The 21,766-nt window shown below is 53.7% G+C and overlaps 8 protein-coding genes and 1 non-coding gene across 9 annotated transcripts; 3 read left to right on the forward strand and 6 right to left on the reverse strand.

The window, feature by feature from the left end:
- Positions 1-41: 41 nt before the first annotated feature.
- On the reverse strand, positions 42-1,424 carry BJX68DRAFT_269138 (uncharacterized protein; the record flags this gene model as incomplete). The annotated part of the gene is made up of 3 exons (XM_071046264.1): positions 42-368; positions 453-699; positions 808-1,424. The coding sequence occupies 3 exons, from the start codon at positions 1,422-1,424 to the stop codon at positions 42-44; spliced, it is 1,191 nt and encodes a 396-aa protein (XP_070896745.1).
- Positions 1,425-2,831: 1,407 nt separating this feature from the next.
- BJX68DRAFT_256786 (uncharacterized protein) lies at positions 2,832-3,783 on the reverse strand (the record flags this gene model as incomplete). Its single annotated transcript, XM_071043233.1, has 4 exons — positions 2,832-3,007; positions 3,086-3,156; positions 3,211-3,369; positions 3,437-3,783. The coding sequence occupies 4 exons, from the start codon at positions 3,781-3,783 to the stop codon at positions 2,832-2,834; spliced, it is 753 nt and encodes a 250-aa protein (XP_070896746.1).
- Positions 3,784-4,090: 307 nt separating this feature from the next.
- On the reverse strand, positions 4,091-5,290 carry BJX68DRAFT_133458 (uncharacterized protein). Its single transcript, XM_071036340.1, has 2 exons — positions 4,865-5,290; positions 4,091-4,805 (listed from the first exon to the last, which is right to left on the reverse strand). The coding sequence occupies exons 1-2, from the start codon at positions 5,238-5,240 to the stop codon at positions 4,252-4,254; spliced, it is 930 nt and encodes a 309-aa protein (XP_070896747.1). The 5' UTR covers positions 5,241-5,290; the 3' UTR covers positions 4,091-4,251.
- A 1,687-nt stretch (positions 5,291-6,977) lies between these two features.
- On the forward strand, positions 6,978-7,674 carry BJX68DRAFT_269140 (uncharacterized protein; the record flags this gene model as incomplete). The annotated part of the gene is made up of 4 exons (XM_071046265.1): positions 6,978-7,031; positions 7,115-7,194; positions 7,259-7,442; positions 7,513-7,674. The coding sequence occupies 4 exons, from the start codon at positions 6,978-6,980 to the stop codon at positions 7,672-7,674; spliced, it is 480 nt and encodes a 159-aa protein (XP_070896748.1).
- A 1,040-nt stretch (positions 7,675-8,714) lies between these two features.
- On the reverse strand, positions 8,715-9,112 carry BJX68DRAFT_269141 (uncharacterized protein; the record flags this gene model as incomplete). Its single annotated transcript, XM_071046266.1, has 2 exons — positions 8,715-8,884; positions 8,944-9,112. The coding sequence occupies 2 exons, from the start codon at positions 9,110-9,112 to the stop codon at positions 8,715-8,717; spliced, it is 339 nt and encodes a 112-aa protein (XP_070896749.1).
- Positions 9,113-10,249: 1,137 nt separating this feature from the next.
- BJX68DRAFT_277327 (uncharacterized protein) lies at positions 10,250-12,050 on the reverse strand (the record flags this gene model as incomplete). Its single annotated transcript, XM_071048305.1, has 6 exons — positions 10,250-10,905; positions 10,998-11,078; positions 11,151-11,208; positions 11,272-11,403; positions 11,483-11,741; positions 11,857-12,050. The coding sequence occupies 6 exons, from the start codon at positions 12,048-12,050 to the stop codon at positions 10,250-10,252; spliced, it is 1,380 nt and encodes a 459-aa protein (XP_070896750.1).
- A 1,785-nt stretch (positions 12,051-13,835) lies between these two features.
- Positions 13,836-13,939, forward strand: BJX68DRAFT_t121. The gene has a single exon. It is a non-coding gene; the product is annotated as a tRNA-Arg (tRNA).
- Positions 13,940-16,083: 2,144 nt separating this feature from the next.
- Positions 16,084-17,576, reverse strand: BJX68DRAFT_269143 (kinase-like domain-containing protein; the record flags this gene model as incomplete). Its single annotated transcript, XM_071046267.1, has 2 exons — positions 16,084-16,728; positions 16,770-17,576. 2 exons carry the CDS (start codon positions 17,574-17,576, stop codon positions 16,084-16,086), a joined length of 1,452 nt encoding a protein of 483 aa, XP_070896751.1.
- Positions 17,577-18,054: 478 nt separating this feature from the next.
- On the forward strand, positions 18,055-19,293 carry BJX68DRAFT_269144 (uncharacterized protein; the record flags this gene model as incomplete). Its single annotated transcript, XM_071046268.1, has 1 exon — positions 18,055-19,293. One exon carries the CDS (start codon positions 18,055-18,057, stop codon positions 19,291-19,293), a length of 1,239 nt encoding a protein of 412 aa, XP_070896752.1.
- Positions 19,294-21,766: the final 2,473 nt, after the last annotated feature.

The following is a 21,766-nucleotide window of genomic DNA, read 5'->3' on the forward strand; positions in this document are numbered from 1 at the left end:
CTCTACTTCTTCTCAAAGACAAAGCTCTATCTGTTCGAATTCTAAGCACGACGCATCATTTTGTCCAGATCATTGTCCGTCATCGGATCGGATCGAGAAGACATGAACTCGGTCCATTTATCCTGCAGCCACGATCCCCTCTTGGGCTTCTCTCTGGGACTAGTCGGTATCGGCATGACGGGCTCGCTGAAAAAGTACGCAGCAAACGGGTCGAGAGTCGAGGCAGTCGTCTTTCTATCAACCCAGTTCGCCAGCTGCAGATACTGAATCGTCAACTTCTTCCCATCGTGATGCGCCTGAATGATTCTCGCCGGCTTGCATTTCGCATCGTCTCCCTCCCCACAGCTGACATACGACAACATCAGGACCTAAGCCGTCAGCAAGAGCCACAACGCCCAACTGAAACAAAGTGAGAACCAAATTAAGCAAAGGGAAAGGAGGAGACCACCCACCGGAAAAGAAGAATGATGCGCGTACCGCCTTAGCTCCATCCGGTTCCTCATGAGCCGCAGCACAGCCTTGATCTCCGTCAAGGAAACCATCCTGCTATCCATCTGGTGCGTGGGGTTGAGGAACAGCTCGGCGACGCAGTGAGGGCGCTTGTACGTGTGGTCCTCGAGGATCTCGGTGATTTCCCACTGGCCGTCTTCGTGGAGTTCGAGGTTGGGCATGTAGGGGTGTTTTGCTTTGGAGGTTAATCTGACAACGGAACAGAGGCTCTTGTTAGCTACGACACCTAAGCCCAGACCTTGGAATACGAAGCCACAAATAGGAATCCTGAGAAGAGAAGAAACGAAGTAAACTCACCCATCCTTCTCAAGCACACACTCCCCCCACCCTGGCAGCGCTGGCAGTCCACGTTCACACTCATTCATCTCAGCAACATGCTTCAGCACAGGCGGATAGACGGGCAGGCGACTCCCCTCGGGAAGCCAGGGTTCGGGCTCAAAGGTGCCAAATGAGAGCGAAGAGCAGGATGAGGAGGGTCTCGGTGGAGAGAAGGTCGACGGCCAGAGCGAAAACGAGCGGTGGGCACGCGTTGTGGATGTAGACGAGCGAGAAGAGGGCGAGGAGGCCGAGGCAGGCGCGGCACATTCTGCCTCCGAGTTTGTGGTTTGGGTGGTTCGGGCTGCTTCAGTTGGGGGTTCTTTGGATTTGCGCTTGGTCGTGGGGTTTCTCTTCTTCTCTTTCTCTTTGTCTTTCTCTTTCGCTTTCTGCTTCTGTTTACCCTTTCCAGTCTTCCGCACCGCCTGCCGCGGCTGGAAGAGCGCTGGCTTGAAGGTCCCAAGCTGGTTGAGGAACAGGTCGTTGGGGACTTGGTAGATGGCCATTCCCTGGTTCCGGGCTGTGAGGGGGCTCGCGATTGTTTCGATTGCTTCGTGAAGGCGCACGATGTCGATGTATATCTTGTGTCGGTCGGACATTTTGGTAGGTGGGTGTGGTTGCGGTTTGGGTGGTGGAAGGCTGGGAGGGAAGGCGCGATGGAGAGGAGGGAGAGGAGGGAGGGAAGGAAGGTAAGAGATAAAGAGATTGAGAGATGGAAGATGCAAGATGCAGCTGGTAAGATAACCTGAATTGCCCCGCACGTAATGGACTTACAGAGACTCGGTGTCTAGGTATAGCTGCATAGTCGGGGAGATTTCCACTTATACTCTTCAAGACCATCTTTGGACGCAACAGGCTCACCAGACTCGCTGGAAGCTTGTTTCGATCTTATCTAGTGCAGCACGCATCTGCAACAGCCATCTCTACACTTTGAATGAGAATTCCCTTGAAAATGGCAACAAAGGACCCAAACCTGTGAAAATAAGAATGAGATGCGCATATCACTTCACCCTATTCTCATGGCCAAGGTACGAAGCTGTATTTCTGCAAGTTTACAGCCGTGACAGACTCTCTAGGCAAGAGAGCACGTGCTACTGACTTGAGGTATTTTCACCAGCTCTGGTCCAATGCACTGCGAACGAGGATGAATGCCCACTCCAGACACAAGGCCTGCTGCAGGTGCAGGTGCAGCGTCAAAGCCAGCCTCGAAGTTTCTCGTCGAAACTCGCAGCAGCTGCAGATGGGAAGAAGCCCATCAAATTGCCTTGATGAGGTTGAGAGATACGGCCTATCCCACAGGCGCAACTGCCTGAAAATAGCCCCCAGTCTGCTCAGGGCGGAAGGGTAAAGTCGCTTGCTTCTCAGGTACCCCCCTCCAGGACCTGAATATTACGGAGGTCGTGTATGTCTAGGTCACGCCCTTTTAGATAAATTGGAAGGGACCAAGAAGATGGCTGAATCTGTAAATTACCGACGAGGACGGAGTTTCCTGGGAAAAGACGGCGAGTTGTAGACTCCTTCATCCCATCGTCGCCTCATCTTTCCTGCAATGAGATCCCTCCAGGCGAAGTGTTACAGGTACCTTTGACAGCAGACCACATCGCGTGACGTCAAGGCTGCAGTGGCGTGAACATGTACCTGGGCAGAATCACTATTTTTATGCTCAGCCATGCAGGCGGGATCACTGGCCTGCCTGGTTCCTTTGCTGCTGCTTTTCCAATTCCTCGGCCCACCACCGAGCTCACGGCCTACGGTATCTTGGAAATTCGAGGAACTGTAATCATCGCCGGTTAAGAATTCGCGACCAACGCTCTGTCTTTCTCCTAAAACCGCTACGCTTCATTTGCGTATACGACTGTGTCTGCGTCTCAGCTCTACTTGTATACCTCCGACAAATCCGTCACGAACCCATCGGCCAAGTCCAGCAGCTCGAATGATTGCGTGTTCATTTCAGTTTCATTCAATGCCAAAAAAAAACCTTGTTCCAAAGATAACACGAGCAGAATCTACCGAGTCGTATACCCCCCATTCGCAAAGATAGTCTGACCGGTAATCCACGCCCCCTCGGTACACAGGAACCGCACAATAGGCGCAATGTCCTCGACGAGCGTCAGACGGCCACCCATGCCGTTCGCCTTGTGGTATTCGACGGCCTCGGGGGATTCTTGTGGGTAGAAGAAGGCTGACGTTCCGGATAGTTAGCTTGGCCTGATCTTTTGAAAATGGGAAGAGGGAAAGGGAGAGGAGGGGAGATGCGTACGCGTGTCCATTGGGCCGGGCGCGACGTTGTTTACGCTCACGCGGCGGGATTGGAGTTCTTTGCAGACGCCGCTGGGTATTTGTGAGCGAGGCGCTTCCTGGGTGGTGGGTGGAGGGGTTAGTTACCGAGTGAAGTGCTCGACGGGCGCCTTGCTGCCAGCGTAGGAGGTGTAATATCCAGTGAAAGCTCCAAGCAGGGCAGTGACGATGGTGATGATCTTGCCACCATCTTCAACATGCTTGGCCGCCTCCTTGAGGACGAAGAACGCAACCTTCGAGTTAATCCTAACCAAGTCAGAACCTCAGCCACAACAAAGCAAGCAAGTCACCGCGAAAGGATGAAGACACATACGCAAACATATCATCATACTCCGCCTCACTAATCTCCAGGATGGGCTTCTTCAGCACCTTGCCCACGGTATTAACCACAACATCCACCTTTCCAAAATCCCTCAGCGTCTCATCAAACAGTTTCGTGACGGCCGCAGCAGCAGTCAAGTCGCCCTGGTAGATTGCGATCTTGATAGAAGGGTACTTGTCCCTAAGCTCGGCTTCGAGTTTCCGCGCTTCGGGCTCGCTCGAGGCCGAGTTGTAGTGGATCGCGAGGTTTGCGCCGCAGGCTGCGAGCTCGCGCGCGATTTGGGCGCCGAGGTTCTTGGCCCCGCCGGTTATTAGGGCGGTTTTGGACGTTAGCGACATGGCTATGTTGTTGAGTGGTTGGGATTTGATAGGAAGAGAAGGGTATTGGTATGCTTCAAAGTTTGAGCGAGCTGGATTGATGGGGGTGAGGGAGAACCGGACTGAGCTGGTGCAGAGGGAGAGGGGGTATTTATCCCTCGCAGCCATCCGCTCCACAAGCTCAGTGTCGGAGATAAGGAGGGGAGCGTCGTCTCGTTGTCGGATTCCGCACCTTGACTCCTCCCTCAGAGCTGGTGGAATAAAGCAGGACTCGCAGTGGAGACGGATCTAGATCGAAGGGGGGGATCGAGGTGTGATAACCGCATCGGGATTAGCCGCAGCGATCCCGCAGATGTGATAACCCTTTCGGGTTTGGTCTCAAGATCCCATGTTGCATCGCCATGTCTCCGCCGTCTAATGGATGGTTCATCGGGTGCATGATTCGTCGCAGACAACAAAGCCCGCGAGTCCCTGACATCATCTCCGCTGTTATCGCGCACCTAGAAAATGCCCGGGATTCGGCCCCGGCAGCGGCTGCCCCGGCGCAAACGTCTCTCCCGGAAAATACAGCGCAGACCCATTCAGGAATCCTCCATTGCGATCAATCCAGATGACGATCCGTCGCAGGAGACCGCTTAACCCCAGCTCAAGTAACCCCCCGCGCAACTCAATGACCCGCTCCAGACCGCGCATGTGGACGGCGTAATTGCCGACATCGCCATACATAGCCTCGTAGCTTGCCATCTTGGCGATTGCGCCGACGAGCGCGTCACTTATACAGCGCGGCTGCTGCTGCTGCTGCTGGGCTTGAACCTCGAGCGCCTCGTTGACAGCTTGCACGGCTTCACAGCGCAGCGCGAGGAGGTCGAGTTTCATATCGAGGGGCTGGCTTTGCACGGATGCGTAGTTTGATGCGGCGAGGAGGATGATTACCAGGAAGAGGGCGCGCTCGCTCATGACGAGTGGGAACCACGATGTGCGGAGGAGGCCGCGGTTTCCGGGCTGGTCGAGTTCGGGGATGTCGACGGCCATGCTCATGAGATCTAATCTAGTTAGCCAGACCATTGCCGGAATGTCACACCTCTATGCAGGGAGGACGTACAGTGATCCACAAATCGGGGCAAAGAGGGCCGCCATGCGACGGGGTACGAGCGAAACGGGTCGCCACGCAGGCCGCCCAGGGGTCGAGGGATGTTGATGGCCCCATTCTCAATCCCGAACTCGATCTCCGGCGCGAGTCGGACTAGTTCGAGCTTGTTTCGACGGTGATCACTCTTATCCTTTGCTACTGTGCTGTCTTCTTGATTCTCGAATTCGTCGAGAACTTTCCCAACCGCATTCGCATTCGCGCGTCGAGCCCGCTGGTCCAACTGCTTCCACTGCTGCCGCGTGACGTGCGAGCGGACGCGCGAGGATTTGGCGAGCTTGAGGGCGTCTTTTGGCTTGCGGACGTGGATAAAGACAAATTCGCTGCTCATTCTGCGGGCTGGATGTGGTGCGACGTGATGGGCTGCTTCTTGGCTGATTGTTGGTGCGAGTGTTGGAGTTGTCGAGAATCGAGATCGGGCAGATTTGGCGGGGATGGGATGCTGGTATTGTCACGCTTTTTATTTCCACGGCCGTGCCGTATGCTTAGTACTTGCCATGGAGTTAGGGCTAAGTGCACGGCTTCATGTATAGAGGTACGCACTTCACATAACACCAGAGCCACCAAAGGTGATTTTTTATTACATGCGCTGCCCTGTTAGTATTAGATGTCTCTACAAGTAGTTCATACTGTTATAATAGGAAACCCAAGTCCACTGCAGCGCCACACAAGCTGAAGTAGCTTCTGTAGTGTAGAAAGAGCGAAACATCACCTGCAAAAGACTGCTTGAATTCTCCATCGGCCCTCCAAAGGCTTCGCCTCGCCAACAAATGCCATGACCAATCTAGACACTTACACTGCTATTGTAGACGGAGGCCTGGTTCGTGAAGTCCTTGGTCAAGAACTACGCCGTTCACTACGCTCCAACACTGAGCCTCAAAAATCTCCACATCCTACAGTAACACGAGAGGAGCAACCCCAGCTGGCCTTGCAACATTCCGAGCCTACTCTGGAGTATTGCTGTTACTATTTTATCGAGTTGCCAAAGCCCCAAGATGGCCATGGCGCCTCAAGAGACGTTGAGCGGATGCCGCTGGGGACTGATGCGAGAAAGAACACAACACACCGGTATTTCGAGCTGGGACCTATGTGACGGACAGTCTGTAGAACCCGCTAGAAACTCTAGTCTACTTGAACCGTTATGGTCTCTAGATACGCTGGAGTGGTCAGAATCCCGCCTTGCTGTGTCTCAGCATTTTCCTGACCAGCGTCCTGTTCCTGCAGAGTCTCATTCCACCGTCTGCGAACAAGAGGAGATGGACATCTACATTTGCTACAATCGAATTCACTCTAATCGTGTTACCTAGACTCAAATCGATGGGCGCTCACTTCCCGTTACCAACCGCCATTTGCGGACCGCTGGATACAACTTTTCCCCTGTCTTCCATTGTATTTGGCTTCGCTTCTCGATGATCATGAGCTGTGGTCTTCCCACAGAATGAATCTGTCGAGCGACTGTGCCTTTCCAAATCTTGCGTAGACGTCACTCGTAACCCAGAGCCCGCCACCTCTCGCTGTCTTCCAGCTCCCCTGCATGACTCCCACCTGCAGCCTTCACCTGCATCTGCACGATGGTGCAGGGCAACTTGCAGTGTCCAGCACGTGTCAAAACACTAGGCAGTTCCATTAGCTACAAGAAATGCCACCCTTCACGTTCTTGAAGTTGAACAAACAGCCACGTCCCAAACAGGCAATGCCCCACTCAACCAGACAGAAATCCGCGCACGCAGCCCTACCTCCCTTCACTGAAGCCTGGAGATCAGGATGCTGTAGGCAAATCACGCCATGCACTGAAGCTGATCAGATTCGAGGCTGATCTCGCTTCGCCTCGCTTCGCACAGGTGGTTAATTTTGCTTGCTACCACACAGCTGGTTGATTTCATTTCCCAGATTCTGCGCTCGAGAGGCCTAAATAGCGCCGTTTCTCCCAGCTGTCTGTCTCTTCTTTCTTTTTTTTTTCTTCCTCCCCCTCCATTCCCTTCGACCTTGGTCTTTACTTCTTTCTTCTGATCTGAGCCATCAACCAATCCACCCTTTCGAGCAGCCTTCAACCATCCCTTCAGCAAAGATGAAGTTTCTTCCGATTGCGATGTGGATGGCAATGGCCCTCGTCGCCGTCGCTGTAAGTCTTCTTCTCCCTCGTCTCATCAGGGAACGATCTACCCATCTGCCCATCATCTCAAGACTCACATTGCTCTGCTATAGCGTCCCACTCTGTCCGACGACTTCGACTTGGCCAATGTCACTGATGCTGTCGCCTGGACTGGCAACTCCGTTGAAGACCCGTAAGACAAACCCTGCTTGCAATCTGCTTCTTTGGCTAACGCGTTCCCCTCCTCCACTCCACAGCACTGTCCACGCCCTCGAGAAGCGTCATACCGTAACCTGCGACACCGGTTTCCACACCAACGGCTTCCAGGTTTTCTTGGGCATTAAGGAGCTGCGCAAAAGAAGTGGCAGTCCCTTCGGCGGACCCTATGCCTGCACCCGCGTGTACAACAAGCGTGGAACTCGCATCTATTGGTGCAACGACGTATGTTCCCTTTTCCCTTGGTCACCCATCTCGATTCACATCAGTGCTAACTGCCAACAAAACAAAATAGGATTCCAAGGTCCGCTACTTGCCCTCCTACAACAACATTGCCGACGCCATTCAGTCAGTCTTCGATGTGTGCGGCACCCCTGCAGGCTTCTCCGGCGAGTGCAATCATCCCGACAAGTGGAGAGCTTTCGTCCAGCACGGTTGGAATATGGACGAGCGCTAGGAAGGCGAAGCTGTGGATGACGTCGAGTAGATACTTGTTTCATTCTACGCTGTTGTGTTTCTGTCACCTGTTTTTTGATGATGAGATGATGTGCACTGGCTACGCGAGATGAAGTTCCTGTTGACAACTGCCGATTCAGTGTCGGGCGTGTTGTGGAATCGGCTTTCTTCTTGTTTACAGTAGAGAGATAAGTCAGTCAGCAACAATCATAAATGTTTTTTACTCCCTCGTGGTCTTTAGAGATTCCATTCCTCGTTCCTGTACCTCGACCTCTACCTTGATCATTCACCACACGGCACAGACACCGAGGTCGCTCCATGTCGACGGAGAGCACAATAAGGCCCCAAGTCCGGACTCAATGAGATTTTCCCAAAAGTGCCACCGGCATTCTCAGATTGGCACGACTTTCGCCTCTCCAACTGAACCCCGCCTCCTCTCCAGACTTCGACCACCACGCTTGAGCGTTCGGGCGCAGACAGAACCTCTCGAGAGTGTATGTTGTACTATGAAACAAGATCGCCATAACCGTCTACGCCGTCGAGAGCACGAGCACACGAAACCGCATCCTCAACCCGAGACCTCAGGCCTGACACACAAACACGAATCCAACCATCGTCGACAATGAAGCGGCCCGAATACACAAGACCCTGCGTAAGCCACGGCACCTCAGGCGCGCAGAATGCGAACCGACGAGTGCGGGAATCCGAGACTGCACGGGCTTTTACTCATACCTGCCCTCGCCCGAGAGAAGCATCGAGCGTTGTTCGGAGCCTGGCTGGCGAGTCGGCTTGTCGAGTCGGGGTCATACCGGACTCCCTGCACACGCCCTTCTCGAAAGGAAGGAATCTCGCTGCCCGAGGGGATTTTGCGGGATGTGGCTGTGTATGTTGCTTCACACCGATACACTCCCGTGCGATAACATCCTAACTCGACTGTGCTACTTGGGATACGCATTCCAATAGATGGCTTACACTTGGCACTAAACGGATGCATTCTCGGTTCGGTTGTTCGCGAGGATGAACGGCTTGCTCTCCGAGTGGTCAAGCTTCGACTGAGAGGAGCATTTCCTCCAGTGCCAAGGGACGTTCGATGTCGGATCCGTCGTCCAGGAAGAGATTCTCCCCATCATCAATCGAGGACGGTTCGTGAGTGACGCGGAATCCAACAAGCTCGGGACGATTCGATTCCGGTGAATAGAGATTTGACCCGTCTGGTCGTGGAGAATTGGTCAGACAAAGGCGTGACGCATACAGCAGACCACGAACGCACCATCATACTTGAGCGATGCCGCCAGCGCTTGCAATCGGGCAAGTCCGCATATATGCAGGAACAGGACCAAGGAGTTCCTGGAGTTTGCTCTCGCCTTGCCCAGGTACAGACGAGCAGCTGGCACTACCAGTGCTGCTGCATGCTCGGCCGGTCTCGGCGCAGTCGTCATGCTCTTTAGCGAGCGGGCGGCACGCACTTCTTAGTATGCATGGTCAGTCGATTAGAAACCGGGTTGAAGTCATGATACTCCATGTCGACAACGCCCTCCTTCTTTCCAGGTGAAGCGCCGTCCCATGCCATTGAGGGAGCTTGGAGATGCTGATGCATTCTAGGTTATAAGGAACTCGTCATCACCATTTGCGATCCGACAGAATGTGGAACTGCGCAACAGGCAAAAGCTCGAGCGATACCGGCATCGCTATAGTAAAGGGATGAGTCCACGGTACGTCCTTGAACCTTTCGCGTATCCGTTTGAGAACCGATGTATGTTGCAGGTTATCAGACCACACGCCGCAAGGTCCCGTGAGCTCTTAGGCTCCAATTACTGCAAGAACCCCGACGAGCTGTCGAAAGGACAGTCCGATTATATCACTGGGACAGCCATTCCGATACGCCGTCAGAAGAGGCACTTGCGAGGGCTTCCGACTTTTCAGACTTTTCCGCCCGGAACAGGCACGCGGAGGCGTGTCCCCATATCATCTGCGTATCTTGGAGCATGGTTCCACTGGACTTGCCTTTGAGCTATGGGAGCATTTATCCAGAAGGCACGGATTCACCACAACAAGAGCACCGAATATCTCGCCTCGAGTGAGTCGCATCGCCATCGAGTGTTGAGACTGGATTGAGCTTTTGACTTAGCAGTGACCATATTCACTTGCAGCGTAAGTCACAGAAAGACTCACTGCAATCATTCTTGGATAATGGATTAATGAGACAGAGAATGGATTGCACCATCACCATTTCTCTCTCGGCGTCTCTGACCATTTGCAGGGTTAAAGTGATTCGGACTCGGATTTCTCCCAAGACGTCGTTGCCGAAACAGTGGGAGATGGACCGACCCTATTTCTTTCAAATCCCAAAGCAACCTGTATCCGGCTCGTTACTACCCACCCAAACACCCAATACTATAGCGGCGAAAAGCTCACAGGCAGTGGGTCCGTACGGTATCATCAGTCTCGTCTACAAGTCACCAGTCCCTCCGACCCATACACCAAAACCACCAGCCACCGCCCTGAAACCCCCTCCCTATACGAATACCTCTACTCCTCCTCGCTGCATCCCCAACAAGCAGCCTCCCCCCACACCATCAAGTCGAAAAATACCTCTGAACAACCTCCCTCGCCGCAGCAACCACATACTCCACATGCTCCACACGATTCAGCCCAGAAGCAAAATACGTCCTGTTCTCCCCCTGCAGACCATTAAACAAATCATACAGCCCACCGCGCAGCGCCTCGGCCCCGAAATGCGGGAAGTAGTCCGGGTGGTGCCGGAAGGCTTTGATGTCGCGTTCTGTCACGGGGGTCGTTCCTTCTTCCCCGTTATCGGTATTATCTGCTGGATTGCCGTTTATGCGCGAGAGAGTTTGCAATATAACCTCTCCGACTTCTCCCACAGACTGCGCGTGCGAGGCGACGGCGTATAACAGCGAGATCTCGCTGGTGTTATACTGGCCCTCGACGGAGATGGGTTGGCCCGTGAGGTCGGGGGAGGAGAATGGAGTTTCCGTCGCGATTTGGAAGGACGATAACGGTGGGGTGTTCAGTCTGACGGCCGCGGAGAAGTAGTTTGTTGTGCGGACGGCGGAGAAGACGGCCTCTTCGGCGGGGGATAGGCTCAGTCCGGCGGTTGCGAGGGAGGAGAGGGTTGGGGGGAAGGCGAGGACTACGTCCGAGCAGGGTTGCTGGGCGGGAGTGTTTTGTGGCGAGGTGTAGTGGAGTGTGATGACTTCCTCTGAGCGGTCTAGAACGGGCCTGTTAGGTTGTTGGCCTGTTATGTTGTTGCCCTGCCCTGACCGATGCATGCTGGGACTTGTTGATTGTTATGGTACGTACCGATGCGTTCAACTGTACTTCGCAGACGGATCTCTGATCTGGCGAGTTGTCGAGACCACCGCTGGAAGACCTCGTGGAAGTCTAAAAGAGACAAGGCACGGATCAATCAAGCCGCCAAGTAGCAAGTGAGATACTCGACACAGGCTAACTTACCAACCCTCAGCCGGGTCCCCGTAAGAGCCGCAGGGGTAAAGATGCTAAGGGTATAAAACTAGCCATGGCATTAGCTCAAGCGACCACAGGATATAGTTATCAGGATCATGAAGAGACCCACAATCGGAAGCTCGTCGACATCCCCATACCCCCAAGCAATCAGGGACGGCATGAGCGCAGCATGCAATAGCGGATACTTGTGCTCCGCAAACCACTCAGTCGTACTGACTGTAAGCTCGTCTGGCACATCCTCCTTGAACCAACCCCGTCTCAGCAAAATCATCCACGCAAGGCGCAAAGAAATCCGATCTGAACAGACAGGGGGAGAATACCGTAACCGCCCGCCCAGCAAACCGCCTATAAACGCTCTGCCACTGCTCCGTATACCTCTGCAGCTCCGCCAGGAACTCCGGCGGCGGCACCTGTGGCGACACGGGCGCCGGCCACGTCGCGCCCGTCGTCCAGTTGAATATCCAGCTCGATTCGGGGGTGTGCGTTGTCACGGGGACGTCGACGGCTTCGACGATCTTCATTGTCTCGGGATGCGAGGAATTTTGGATTAGGAGGGGGCCGAGGTAGAAGGCTTGGTTGCTTTTCAGCTTCAAGCGTTAGAGTGGGGGCATAGTATAGTAATAAGTACCTAAGTTGGTATGGGATTGGGAGATGGGATGGGAGGGAGAGTAGTGTAGGCTTGGGCGAGGTATACTTCTCGTAATAATTCTGTGCGTTTCCGCCGACGGTGTCCTTTGCTTCAAAGATCACGGTGCGCCTGCCGAGGGCTTCGAGTGCGTGGGCGGCGGAGAGGCCAGAGGCTCCTGCTCCGATGATGCATACTGGGAGGTCGGTGGATGTGGAGAGGACGATGTGGGAAGATAGGAGCAGGAATAGATATCGGTACATGGCTTTGATGAGATGGAAGGGGACAACGCCTGGCTTACTATAAGAAGCAGGTCACGACAAGACACTGACAAAAGACAACGTGAACGGCAGAGAAAACGGTTCAAAAACGGGAAAGGGCTCATTAATAGTGTAGGAAGAAGAAGGAGAAGGCGCTCTATGTTTCGGCAGCACCTAGAAAAGGCGAGTACATAATTCCCCCGCGGCATCAGCTCAACTTAAAAACCCACTTCCTACTTTCCAAAAGGAGGTTTCGAGTACAGTGGCCTTGACCTATACCCCGGAGCTATAGTCTCAAAAGTACCGATACAACGCTGGAGAAGATCCCCGCTACCGATAAGCAAGCGGAGAATCTATATACTCCGGAAGGTTTACGACGAGTAACATCCAAGCCACCTTTTCTTTTTCCGTGACATTACGGGTACCTCCACAGTCCGTCAGAGACTCAGTGTGGGTCATTGACAGTCGACTGCTCAATCAGGTACTCTCCTTGTTGGTCGGGGTCACCGAACCTGACACTTTTCGCCCGGGGTTATTCTCCGCGAAGAATGTGACCGCATGGCGGTGGGGTATTTGGCCAGTTTGTAACGGTCGTCCAGTCTCGCAGAATTCCTGAACAATTATTCTGAGCCTGGGTTTGAGGGTTTGCTTCGCCTTTGATCAATCCGTTCACGAAGATTTATACACCCGCAATGGTTTCTAGCAGGGCCGAACTTAAGCTTTCTCCAGCCAAGATATCCCGGCTTCATTCTCGAAGCCACCAAGCTGAGTTGGCTCAAGCCGTCTCGAAGTGACCTGTCCACGGACAAATCATACTCAATCTAACCCAGCTGGCGCTCGAATTTGGAGGAGGATGGGGGGTTGCAAATGAAGTTGATTCGATCGCTTCCAGTCACCCCAGATGTTTTTCGCTCAATAACAGAATAACATACAGGGCCACTTGCGCCCAAGCACGCCTTAACTTACAAGAGACCCCTCATCCGCGTCATGAATTACGACGCCCTAGGCCGGTGCGGCGTCATTGTCTCTAGAGAGGGATCATTGGATTACCATTCTGCCAGCCAGCCACATTGCATATCATTTACAACACACGGCTATCGAACAGCCCAGGAGGAGAATAGAGCTTTCCAGTGCGTGACATAAGCCTGCCCTTGAGGTGAAATACGGTGTATCCTGAGCTAATGTAAAATCCATCGCTAGCTTGGCTGTCACAAGGATTTTGGCCGTATGCATACCCTGAGCCTGGGGAGGAGGAGTGTATGTATACCATGATGGGCGGAGCGTAGAGCTGGATATACCTAGTAATGCCTATAGACGCTAGAGGAAACAGCCAGGGATTTCCTCAAGACATGGACGTACGTGGGGAGTGCGAGTGAGAGTGTGAGTGCGAATTCGACTTCACTTGCGGATATCTCAACGGGACTGGGACTTTGGGAGCGCGGCGAGGCTTCGAGGTGCAGGCGGGTGGACTGGTCTCGCAGTCTTGGTGCTTAGCTTTGCGTAAATGTGAGCATAATGTATGTGTACTATGGTATACCGCGCATCGCTCTAGTACGTTGAGTCGCTGGCGGGGGTTGGCATCGTCATTGTATTCTTCTGTATTTCTCCTATTGTACGGGAAGTCTGTAAGCCTACTTTGGTGCGCTTATATACCAAGCGCCTCACTTGCTCGAGTCACTCCAGTCGACTTGTGATTTGGGCTCTCAAATCTCGAGCCATACCTTGCGCCACCAAGACCTTTTGCCTAGCTTATAGCTTGTCATTACGAAGATTCTTTTTATAATGACCGGCCGGGTGGCCTAATGGTAAGGCGTTTGATTTCGGCGGGATTCTCCACAAGGGAAAAGACCTCGAATCTCAAAAGATTGCGTGTTCGAGTCGCGCCTCGGTCGAATCTTTTTTTTTTTTTTTTTTTTTTTTTTTTTTTTTTTTTTTTTTTTTTTTTTTTTTTTTTTTTCTTTTTTCTTTTTTCTTTTTTCTTTTTCGGCGGGAGCAAAACCAACACAATCTCAAGGCGAGTAAGCAGGGGTGGCGTCTTCCGCTGATGGGTAGAATCACGAAGCCACCTCCGGCCCCAAATGGTACTGTCGGACATTATCTTCCTTGCCTTGGATACACTGGACACAATTCTTTCCACCTACCAGAGTCTGACAGTCTTCTGCTTGTTTGATGGCATCCCTTGAATTATGTATGGGACCTGTTAGTATTCGAAACCTGTCCATTGATAGTTGTAGCTTTGGGCCTGCGAGTCAACAGTGTGGCAGATGGCTGTTTCTGTGGCTTGAGAAGGAGGCCCTGCCAGTAGCCATAATGACCGACGGTATACGCAGACGGAGCTGGCTGTCATCTCTGCTGCCCCAACGTACTTGGCGCGCACCTGGGAATAAAGCTCAGCAAATGACTATCGGGCCTCCTGTCACGGAGAAGCTCGGCCAGCCTCCGGCATTCTACCTTGAGCTGGTACACGAACTGGTTAAATGGGCGGGAGGCGCTGCTACTGTCATGCAAGCTCTCGGGCATCAAATGTCCAGGCCGTAACTGCCCAGTGACTCCGGGTCGCACCTCATGCTTCCAGTACCACCGCTCATCAGCGAGGCTTCGCCTTTTTCGTAGTTTTCTTATTGTGTTTGGGCGCCATGATACCGTTTCGCGTCAAAGGTGTTGTAGTTTGAGGTATTGGTAGATTCTAATTGAGTAAAAGAGTTGGCTGATTGATGAGGGGAGAAAAGAAGAGGCTTCGAGGCGGGTCTCTATCGTTTCTTAAGAGCCAGCTGCGTTCTTTGTCTGAAGACGACCACGATTGCCCGTCAAAGGACGATTCGAAAGTCTAAAGGGCCACCTTTTCCAAGAATAGCGCCCGAGAGTGGCGTCACAAGGGTCCTTGTTTGCGGTCCCTTTCCGTTGAGCTCTCATTTATCGTCAAAGAGACTAGAAAGGGCAGAACGAGAATAAAGCCTGGAGTCTCATGGCTCTTTATTTTAGTTAACCATGTCCCAGACTCTCCGTAGCAGATAGTGGAAGGGGGTAAACTAGCAAACACTGTCTGCCAATACCAGTTCTTCCTCGGTTCCAATCTTATTGCTCAACCTACCGAGGCCACTCGTTTCTAATAATTCTTTGTTTTTGTTATCTTGCCCAGCATCCAACATACCAGACTAGATGAACCACATCCTGTTTCACCTGCAGATCTCTGAGTCTCATACAACAAACAAATTTACTCTCAAGGTCATGCGCATCCTGCAAAGCGACGTAGTCTTGAAAGGCCAGTATGCTACTAGGCAGAGAGAAACAACTGGGAGGGCGCGCACGTTCCACCCAGAAGAATGGATGGCTTGATAGGTACCGCCTTCTCCATTCCTGTCATGACAGCCAAGCAGAAATGGTAGGTCTGGCTTACCCTCTTACAATATAAACGTAGCAAGTGCTGCGTTACCGCTAGCTTACCGCACTGCGGCTTCGATGCGAGCTTCATGTCCACCTATCATCAATGGGCCCAAAATAACCTGGGGAGGTCTCATCGAAACGACCCCATGGACTGGTTCTGATTGCAGTCGTCCATTCGGCGCCGCTGCGGATGAAGTCTCTCCGCCCGTCCAGGTCCGCCATTCAAGGCGCTGTATGTACCACAGCTTGCGAGGAGCCAAGCAGATCATTACGCTAGTAATGTTCGGCTTGTAGTTTCTCTACTATGCATGCTCGGCTGATCAAGCCATTCAGTATGTGCAGGTAAAACGGCGAAGTAAACGATGACGTTCAGTCGGCTGCTCGCAACCTAAGGTCGTCTACAGAAACGGAATCTACAGAGTATCATTACGGAGTCGCTGCAAAAGGGCGAATGATATTCGATTAACCACTACCCTCTAAATCTATCCGTCTAGTCCAGCTCGCCTCACCAGGCCGATGAGATAGCACGGTGCATCGAGATGTCGGCGGCAGCGGAGTCAGTCATGGGCAATGAACCCGGTGAGACAGGACATGCGAAGAGGTCACTGGATTCGATCGAGGGCGTGGGTGGTGCCGGGCACGGAAACGCCGGCTAATTCGCCAACGGTGGGATTTGATGCCGAGGGGTGGACAACCCTTCGCCGTCGTAAACGGCGACCAGCATTTGGGCGGCAGACGCCCGCTGGTACGGGTCCTCCCTGGCCAACTGTCGTACCGTCGCGAGGAAGGGATCTCCCATGGAGAACATGACGTATTGGTGGATCTCGGTCCGCTGAGCCCCGGTCACCCCTTGGAAGCCGGAATGGTTTGTGGCCCAGAGGAGGGTCACGTATAGAGACCAGCAATCCGACTTGCTGGTTGGAATAGCCCCTGTGAAGAGTTCGGGCGCTCTGTATGTCGTGGTCGCGCCGTAGTTGGGTGCCAGGCGGGCCAGGGCCGTCGACCCGAAATCCCCCAGCAGGAAGACAAAGTCCGTCTCCTGCCCGATGACCTTGCGGCGGAAGAGTATGTTCTGGGGTTTAACGTCCCCGTGCACGATTGATTTCGTTTCCAGGAAATCAAGAGCCGCCAGGATCTGTCGGCAGAGTCTAGGGGCAATGTACCCCTTTATCCATTGGCTGTCTGACCCTCGAACGAGGGTCGGTACATCCCCATCCATTAGATCCATCAAGATTTCCACTTTGGGTGGCACTCCATCCAGGGCGGATACGAACCCCCGGAGCTTGACGATGTGTGTCTGTAGTCAGGGGGTTTAGCGTTACTCAACACATGGTTTACAGGAAGCGAGGGACTTGCATGGTCAATACGGGCCAGAGCTTCAACCTCGCCCTTGGCGGCCTGGTAATGCAGGTCCTTTCCATCCGGTGGAAGGACAATCCTCTTGACAGCCACTAGTCGCGAGTGGTCGACATCGACGGCCTTGAACACCATACCGACACGCCCCTGTCCCAAGAATTCCAGCGCATGGTATCGAATTGTCTGCAGGGGAGCCACGTTGCGCATCCGCGTAGCGATGTAGCTGTTGGTGTGGATGGCAGAGATCCGGCTGGGTAGCCTCGTCTCCTCCCACTGTCCGTTGCCCACCGCCGAGATGGCTGGACGCGCAGAAAGCTTCCGGACGGTGTCTTGGAAGTTGTTCGCCCACTGTATCTCGAACACGAAAAGGTCAGAGTGCTCTCCCCCTAGGCCGAGCAGAGAGTTAACCCCAGGCATCACCACGATCTCCCGTCGATTGCCAGCGAAAGGGTAAGAGCAGTGTGGGTCGCTGTCTCCGACCCTGGTCGATCCGGAGCTGGAGACGTCCTTTAGCGTCACGATCATGTCCTGACGATTGATCGTAAAGATACAGTGCTTCTTCGAGATGCTCTCACTGCTGAGGACTATGTCGCCGCCGCGGCCGATCGTTGCAAGTGTTGCCGGGTCGTCGGTCCCCCGGGGAGGAATATGCCCCACGCCCAGGGCGCCAGATCCGTCTCCCGTCGGCACAAAGTGCACGCGGTTCTGAGGATCGTGGACCGCGGCCTGTGCATGTTCGTTGCGGCCGATTAGCGCGAAGTACGGGGACGTTGGTAGCGGTCCAGACATTCTGGAAATGGGTTTATTTGTGACTTGGTAAGTCCAGGGGAGTAGTTTAGTTGAGGGAGATTTTGTACGTCTGGTAATAAGACCAGGAAGACAGCAGTTGCGAGGTAAAGAGGAGGAGTCTACGGCCACGAGATGAAGTCCTGGTCAAGTGGGCAAAACCTTTGCTCGTTTACTCTCCTTTCAGCGTTTGTTGGGCAAAGGAGCAAGGAACAACTTCTTGGTCTGCCCACTTCGTTTCAACCGCTCTTTGATCTCTATTCTTCGTTTCATGCCATCTTGGGTCTCTCTAACCGTGCTTTGACACGTAAGGGGCATTGGATGAATGGTCCTCGAACAAAGAGAGCAGCCTGCATATACGAAGCGGTGCCCCTGGACTTAAAGCGTGTTTCGTTTCCTTCCACGCAACCAATTTCCTATTTGTTTTTTTTTTTTTTTTTTAATTTTTCGATTGCTACCTATACAATCTGCTAGCACAGCAATGTCTTATGCTACAACACCTGCCCGAGACCCTCACATCGATGCCTACCGGGAATGGCAAGAGTGTGAAGAGCTCGACCACAAGCTCAAAGACCTCGCCGAGGATCCAGAACGGCTTGCATACAGCAGGGCTCGCTTCTGTTACTCTCCTCCTTTGCAATCCCCCACAACGGTCATAGGCTCGCCGACAAACGACGAACGGATCAACTCGCGCTTAGACGAGAGGCGCCGACTTATCAACAGATACGAGCGTTCGTTGCCCAACAAGCAGTTCCAAGAGCAGGTCGACAAGGCCAAAAGAACTCGGGCCAGGGGAGAGGATGCGGCCGTGGGAGCCGTCAAAGCTGGGTGGGTAAAACAGGGTATCTGGAATAGTAGCTGGGATGAGACCCGGGTGGGTGACACTCGTTGGTATTGGCGGCATGAAGCGCGCCCGGGGCCTGATGGGAGGCAAGTACAGTCTGGCTTTGTACAGGCACAGGGCCCCGAGGACAGCAACAGCATTTCCCGTCCATTCGCCCAGTTCATCTACCAGCTCCAGGAGGAACTCCAGAAACTTCACGACAGTCGTATCCAATCCTTGTCCCGCGGGGAAATTATACACGACATGTCCACCAAGGCCTATTACAAGGTGAGAAAGGACTGGGAAGAGCGGGAAATCTGGTACAACCGTTGGGGACTACTCCCAGGAGCAACCTGGCTCCACGAGCTCCCTCGTGAAGCCTGGCTGAAAGAGGAGATGGCTGAAAATTATTTACATCTCAACGAGGACGGGGAGTTTATGTACGATGTCCCACCGCGACCAGCGCCCGCGACTGATGCGACATCTCGCCCGAACCCCACCGGTTGGATTGGAGGGCTGCTCAAACCAGCGGCAGAGGGGGTGACTGGGTTCTCTCAGTTCGCGGGATCCGGCGGCGGGCTCGGTTTTGCGAAGCTGTCTGATCAGAACATGCCGAGTTCTGCCCGTCCGGTGCCCTCTCCCGCTGCCACCGGCGGTCCGACTGCTCACGCGACTCCGGAGGGGTCAATGGGACAACGGGCTCGGCTGAGGACCGTGGAATCTGCAGAGGATCAGGGACATTCTAATGTTCCACGGCCAACAGCAAAGGCCACCAAGGTCTCAAAGAAGCGGTCGGCCCAGGAGCAGGAAGGAGCGTCCAGGGGGGAGCAGAGCCAGCGGCCGCTCCGGAGGAGTCCCCGGCTTCGAGAGCTTGCGGCTAAGATGGCGAGGGAGTAGGGCGAAAGTTTGATCTACGAACCAGGAGCGAGTGGTAGTAGTTTTGGAGTTTATTGCAATGTAATTAATTATACAATCGATCACGGTGCGGATCCCTTCAGCATAGACCGTATAACAAGCGCTGAGCTTTCCTTGCTCGTACTCCCACGACCATCCAGATTATGCAACCGGTGTAGCGAGCCAAAGCGATATCAAAGCGTGAGCGTAGACGTCTGTCAGGTCGGCTCCAAACAAGTGTAGTCCAGCTCGGCCGTCTTGGGGTCACCATATCTCATGACGCAGGCAAGTGCTCCGAGCTGATGCTCCCACTGTCGAGTGCATGGGCCTTTGAATAGTATTTCGGGGGCAGAGATGGCGATCAAGAGCGATTCATACGAGCAACGAGAGAGGTCGGGGGTAAGGAAGATGGTTCGCGGTCAGGTCTGGGGCCATATTTGTTCGTTAGCATAGCACTCTCGAACCACTGAAGCTACTCACCCAGCAAATCAGCCAGTCGCCATATCATGTCACTATCGTATCGAAAGCCTTTGTGTGCCCGGGAGAAAACTAGCCTTGGAAGCTGGAGCTGAGAGCTGCGAATCCCACCTCCGGCCTCCCATCCTTTCCCAGCCTTCAGTCGCTCTGCAAGGAGAGACGAGGAGGAGAGAAAACAAGAGGAAGCACGACTTGACTTTGTGGCAATCCGGCCAAGGCTCTGCATCGTTCCCGGGTGACTAGACGCAACTCCTGTTTCTGCCCAATCATTGGCCTCTGTCTGGGTCAAACTGCAGTATGCATGCTGGACAGGGATTGGGAACTGGACGAGAGATCAGAACGGTTTCCCATTTCCCATGAACCTCTGCTTGAGGCTCCATGCAAGCCATGTTTCCAAACTTGTCCCCCAGAGGTAATTTCCATTCGTACCGGCATCCTATTCGGCCTAACCTTTGCAACTCTCCTGAAGGAGGCAAGACTCACTGGGCACTGTCCTGGCGCCTTTGATGGCAACGACCTGCACTGTTGGCGATCAGTTCCGCCCGTATCAGAATACGGCCCAAAAAAGGGGGAGAGATCATTCCTCTTGCCTTGTTTATTGGCTTTAGTCTCCGCCCCGTTTGACAGCCGTACATGAGCACCCGCTGGTCTCTGTGGTCTCCGCTCCCATTGACCAGCACAGCGAATCACCTCTCTGTCGCCCCATTGCGTCTGCTCACTATCCCGAGCATCTCCCGCTCTATCCGAGCACTGGCCAATGACAGGCGGATCTGCCTGTCGCTCCTGGGGCGGGTGACAGCGAAGGAGAATGTGCAACGGATAGCCAGCCCATCAATCCAAATCCCACAAACACTGTTGAAGCATACATGCGACGCCTCACCGACAGTTGGGGGTTTCCACCGACAAGATTCCGGCCCAATCGTCCCATTCTCGATTCGCTTCATGGTCAGCATAATCTGGTCCGTCCGCCTCGCTCTCCGCTGTGTCATGAGTATGGTGACTGATTCCTTGTAGACAATTTGCAACAATTGCGAATTGAGGACTGGTCCCTTGTTCACAATCTGCACGCTGAGTCTGAGATTTCCTGACGCGAGCCTTGCGTGCCGATTGATCGAGTGACCTTCTTTTTGGCGCCTTGCTTCGGTTCCTTTGCGACGTCAATATCGACCCATTTCTTTCCCTTGTCACCGTACGTCGACGAACACACATAGCACGTCTGGCCTGCTACGATTCGAGGTCCAAGCCACCGCGTTGCCCGTTGTTTCCTCTGCGCCTCGAGGCTTTTACCGAGCGCGACCGTTGTCTGAAGCGTGAGTTGGAGAGATGCCTTCCGTGTGCGGCTTCTTTTGTATTCGATTCACATGCTAATACGTTTTTCTTTACGCCTAGGGACTCACCCTGGGATCATATCGCCCACCGTCCCGAATACGCCGTCCTCCTCGACCCAACGCAACACATACTGAGAGTCTTTCGCTGATACTATCTGGGAGGAGGGCCGATCAACCTGATTTGTGGTGTTCAGTATAAAGTCTGGCGGACTCATTGCCGGAACGAGGAATCGCCTTCCTTCATTCTTGAACCTACATACACGGTACACGCTTACTACCAAACTTCCGAGCTCTGTTCACATTGCCAATGGTCGAAAACCTTCTTTGCACATTCTGAGCGCCCGCCGGCAGGCGCTCGACTTCCCCGCTTCCATCATACGTACATGCCCTTCCCTACTCAACCAAACTCCATCGCATCGGTTTTGCTATGGATGAGCAGGCCGTTTCGCCGCAAACTGTTTTATACTAGTTTTTCTCCGAAGCGGTGGCTGGGTGGTTGCGCTGCCTGATTTAATTGGATGGCCTGGACTGGCTGGACCGGTTGAGCTGCTTGGGTTGCTTGCGTCGCTTGGACCGCTTGAGTTGACTGGATGCCCCGAGCCCTCGCCCGTTCAGCTCGGCATTTCACGCCCCCTCTGTCGGCTGCAGAAGGGAAGCCTGCTCGCTTCCTC

This window comes from Aspergillus pseudodeflectus, assembly GCF_044049435.1.
Source record: "Aspergillus pseudodeflectus strain CBS 756.74 chromosome Unknown BJX68scaffold_36, whole genome shotgun sequence".
Taxonomy (NCBI): domain Eukaryota; kingdom Fungi; phylum Ascomycota; class Eurotiomycetes; order Eurotiales; family Aspergillaceae; genus Aspergillus; species Aspergillus pseudodeflectus.

Bases quoted from the DNA above. Each gene is read 5' to 3' on its own strand.
- BJX68DRAFT_133458 (XM_071036340.1), bottom strand. From the start codon at position 5,240: ATGAGCAGCGAATTTGTCTTTATCCACGTCCGCAAGCCAAAAGACGCC. The intron at 4,806-4,864 runs GTACGTCCTCCC...TAACTAGATTAG, and splicing joins GCCCCGATTTGTGGATCACT to ATCTCATGAGCATGGCCGTC.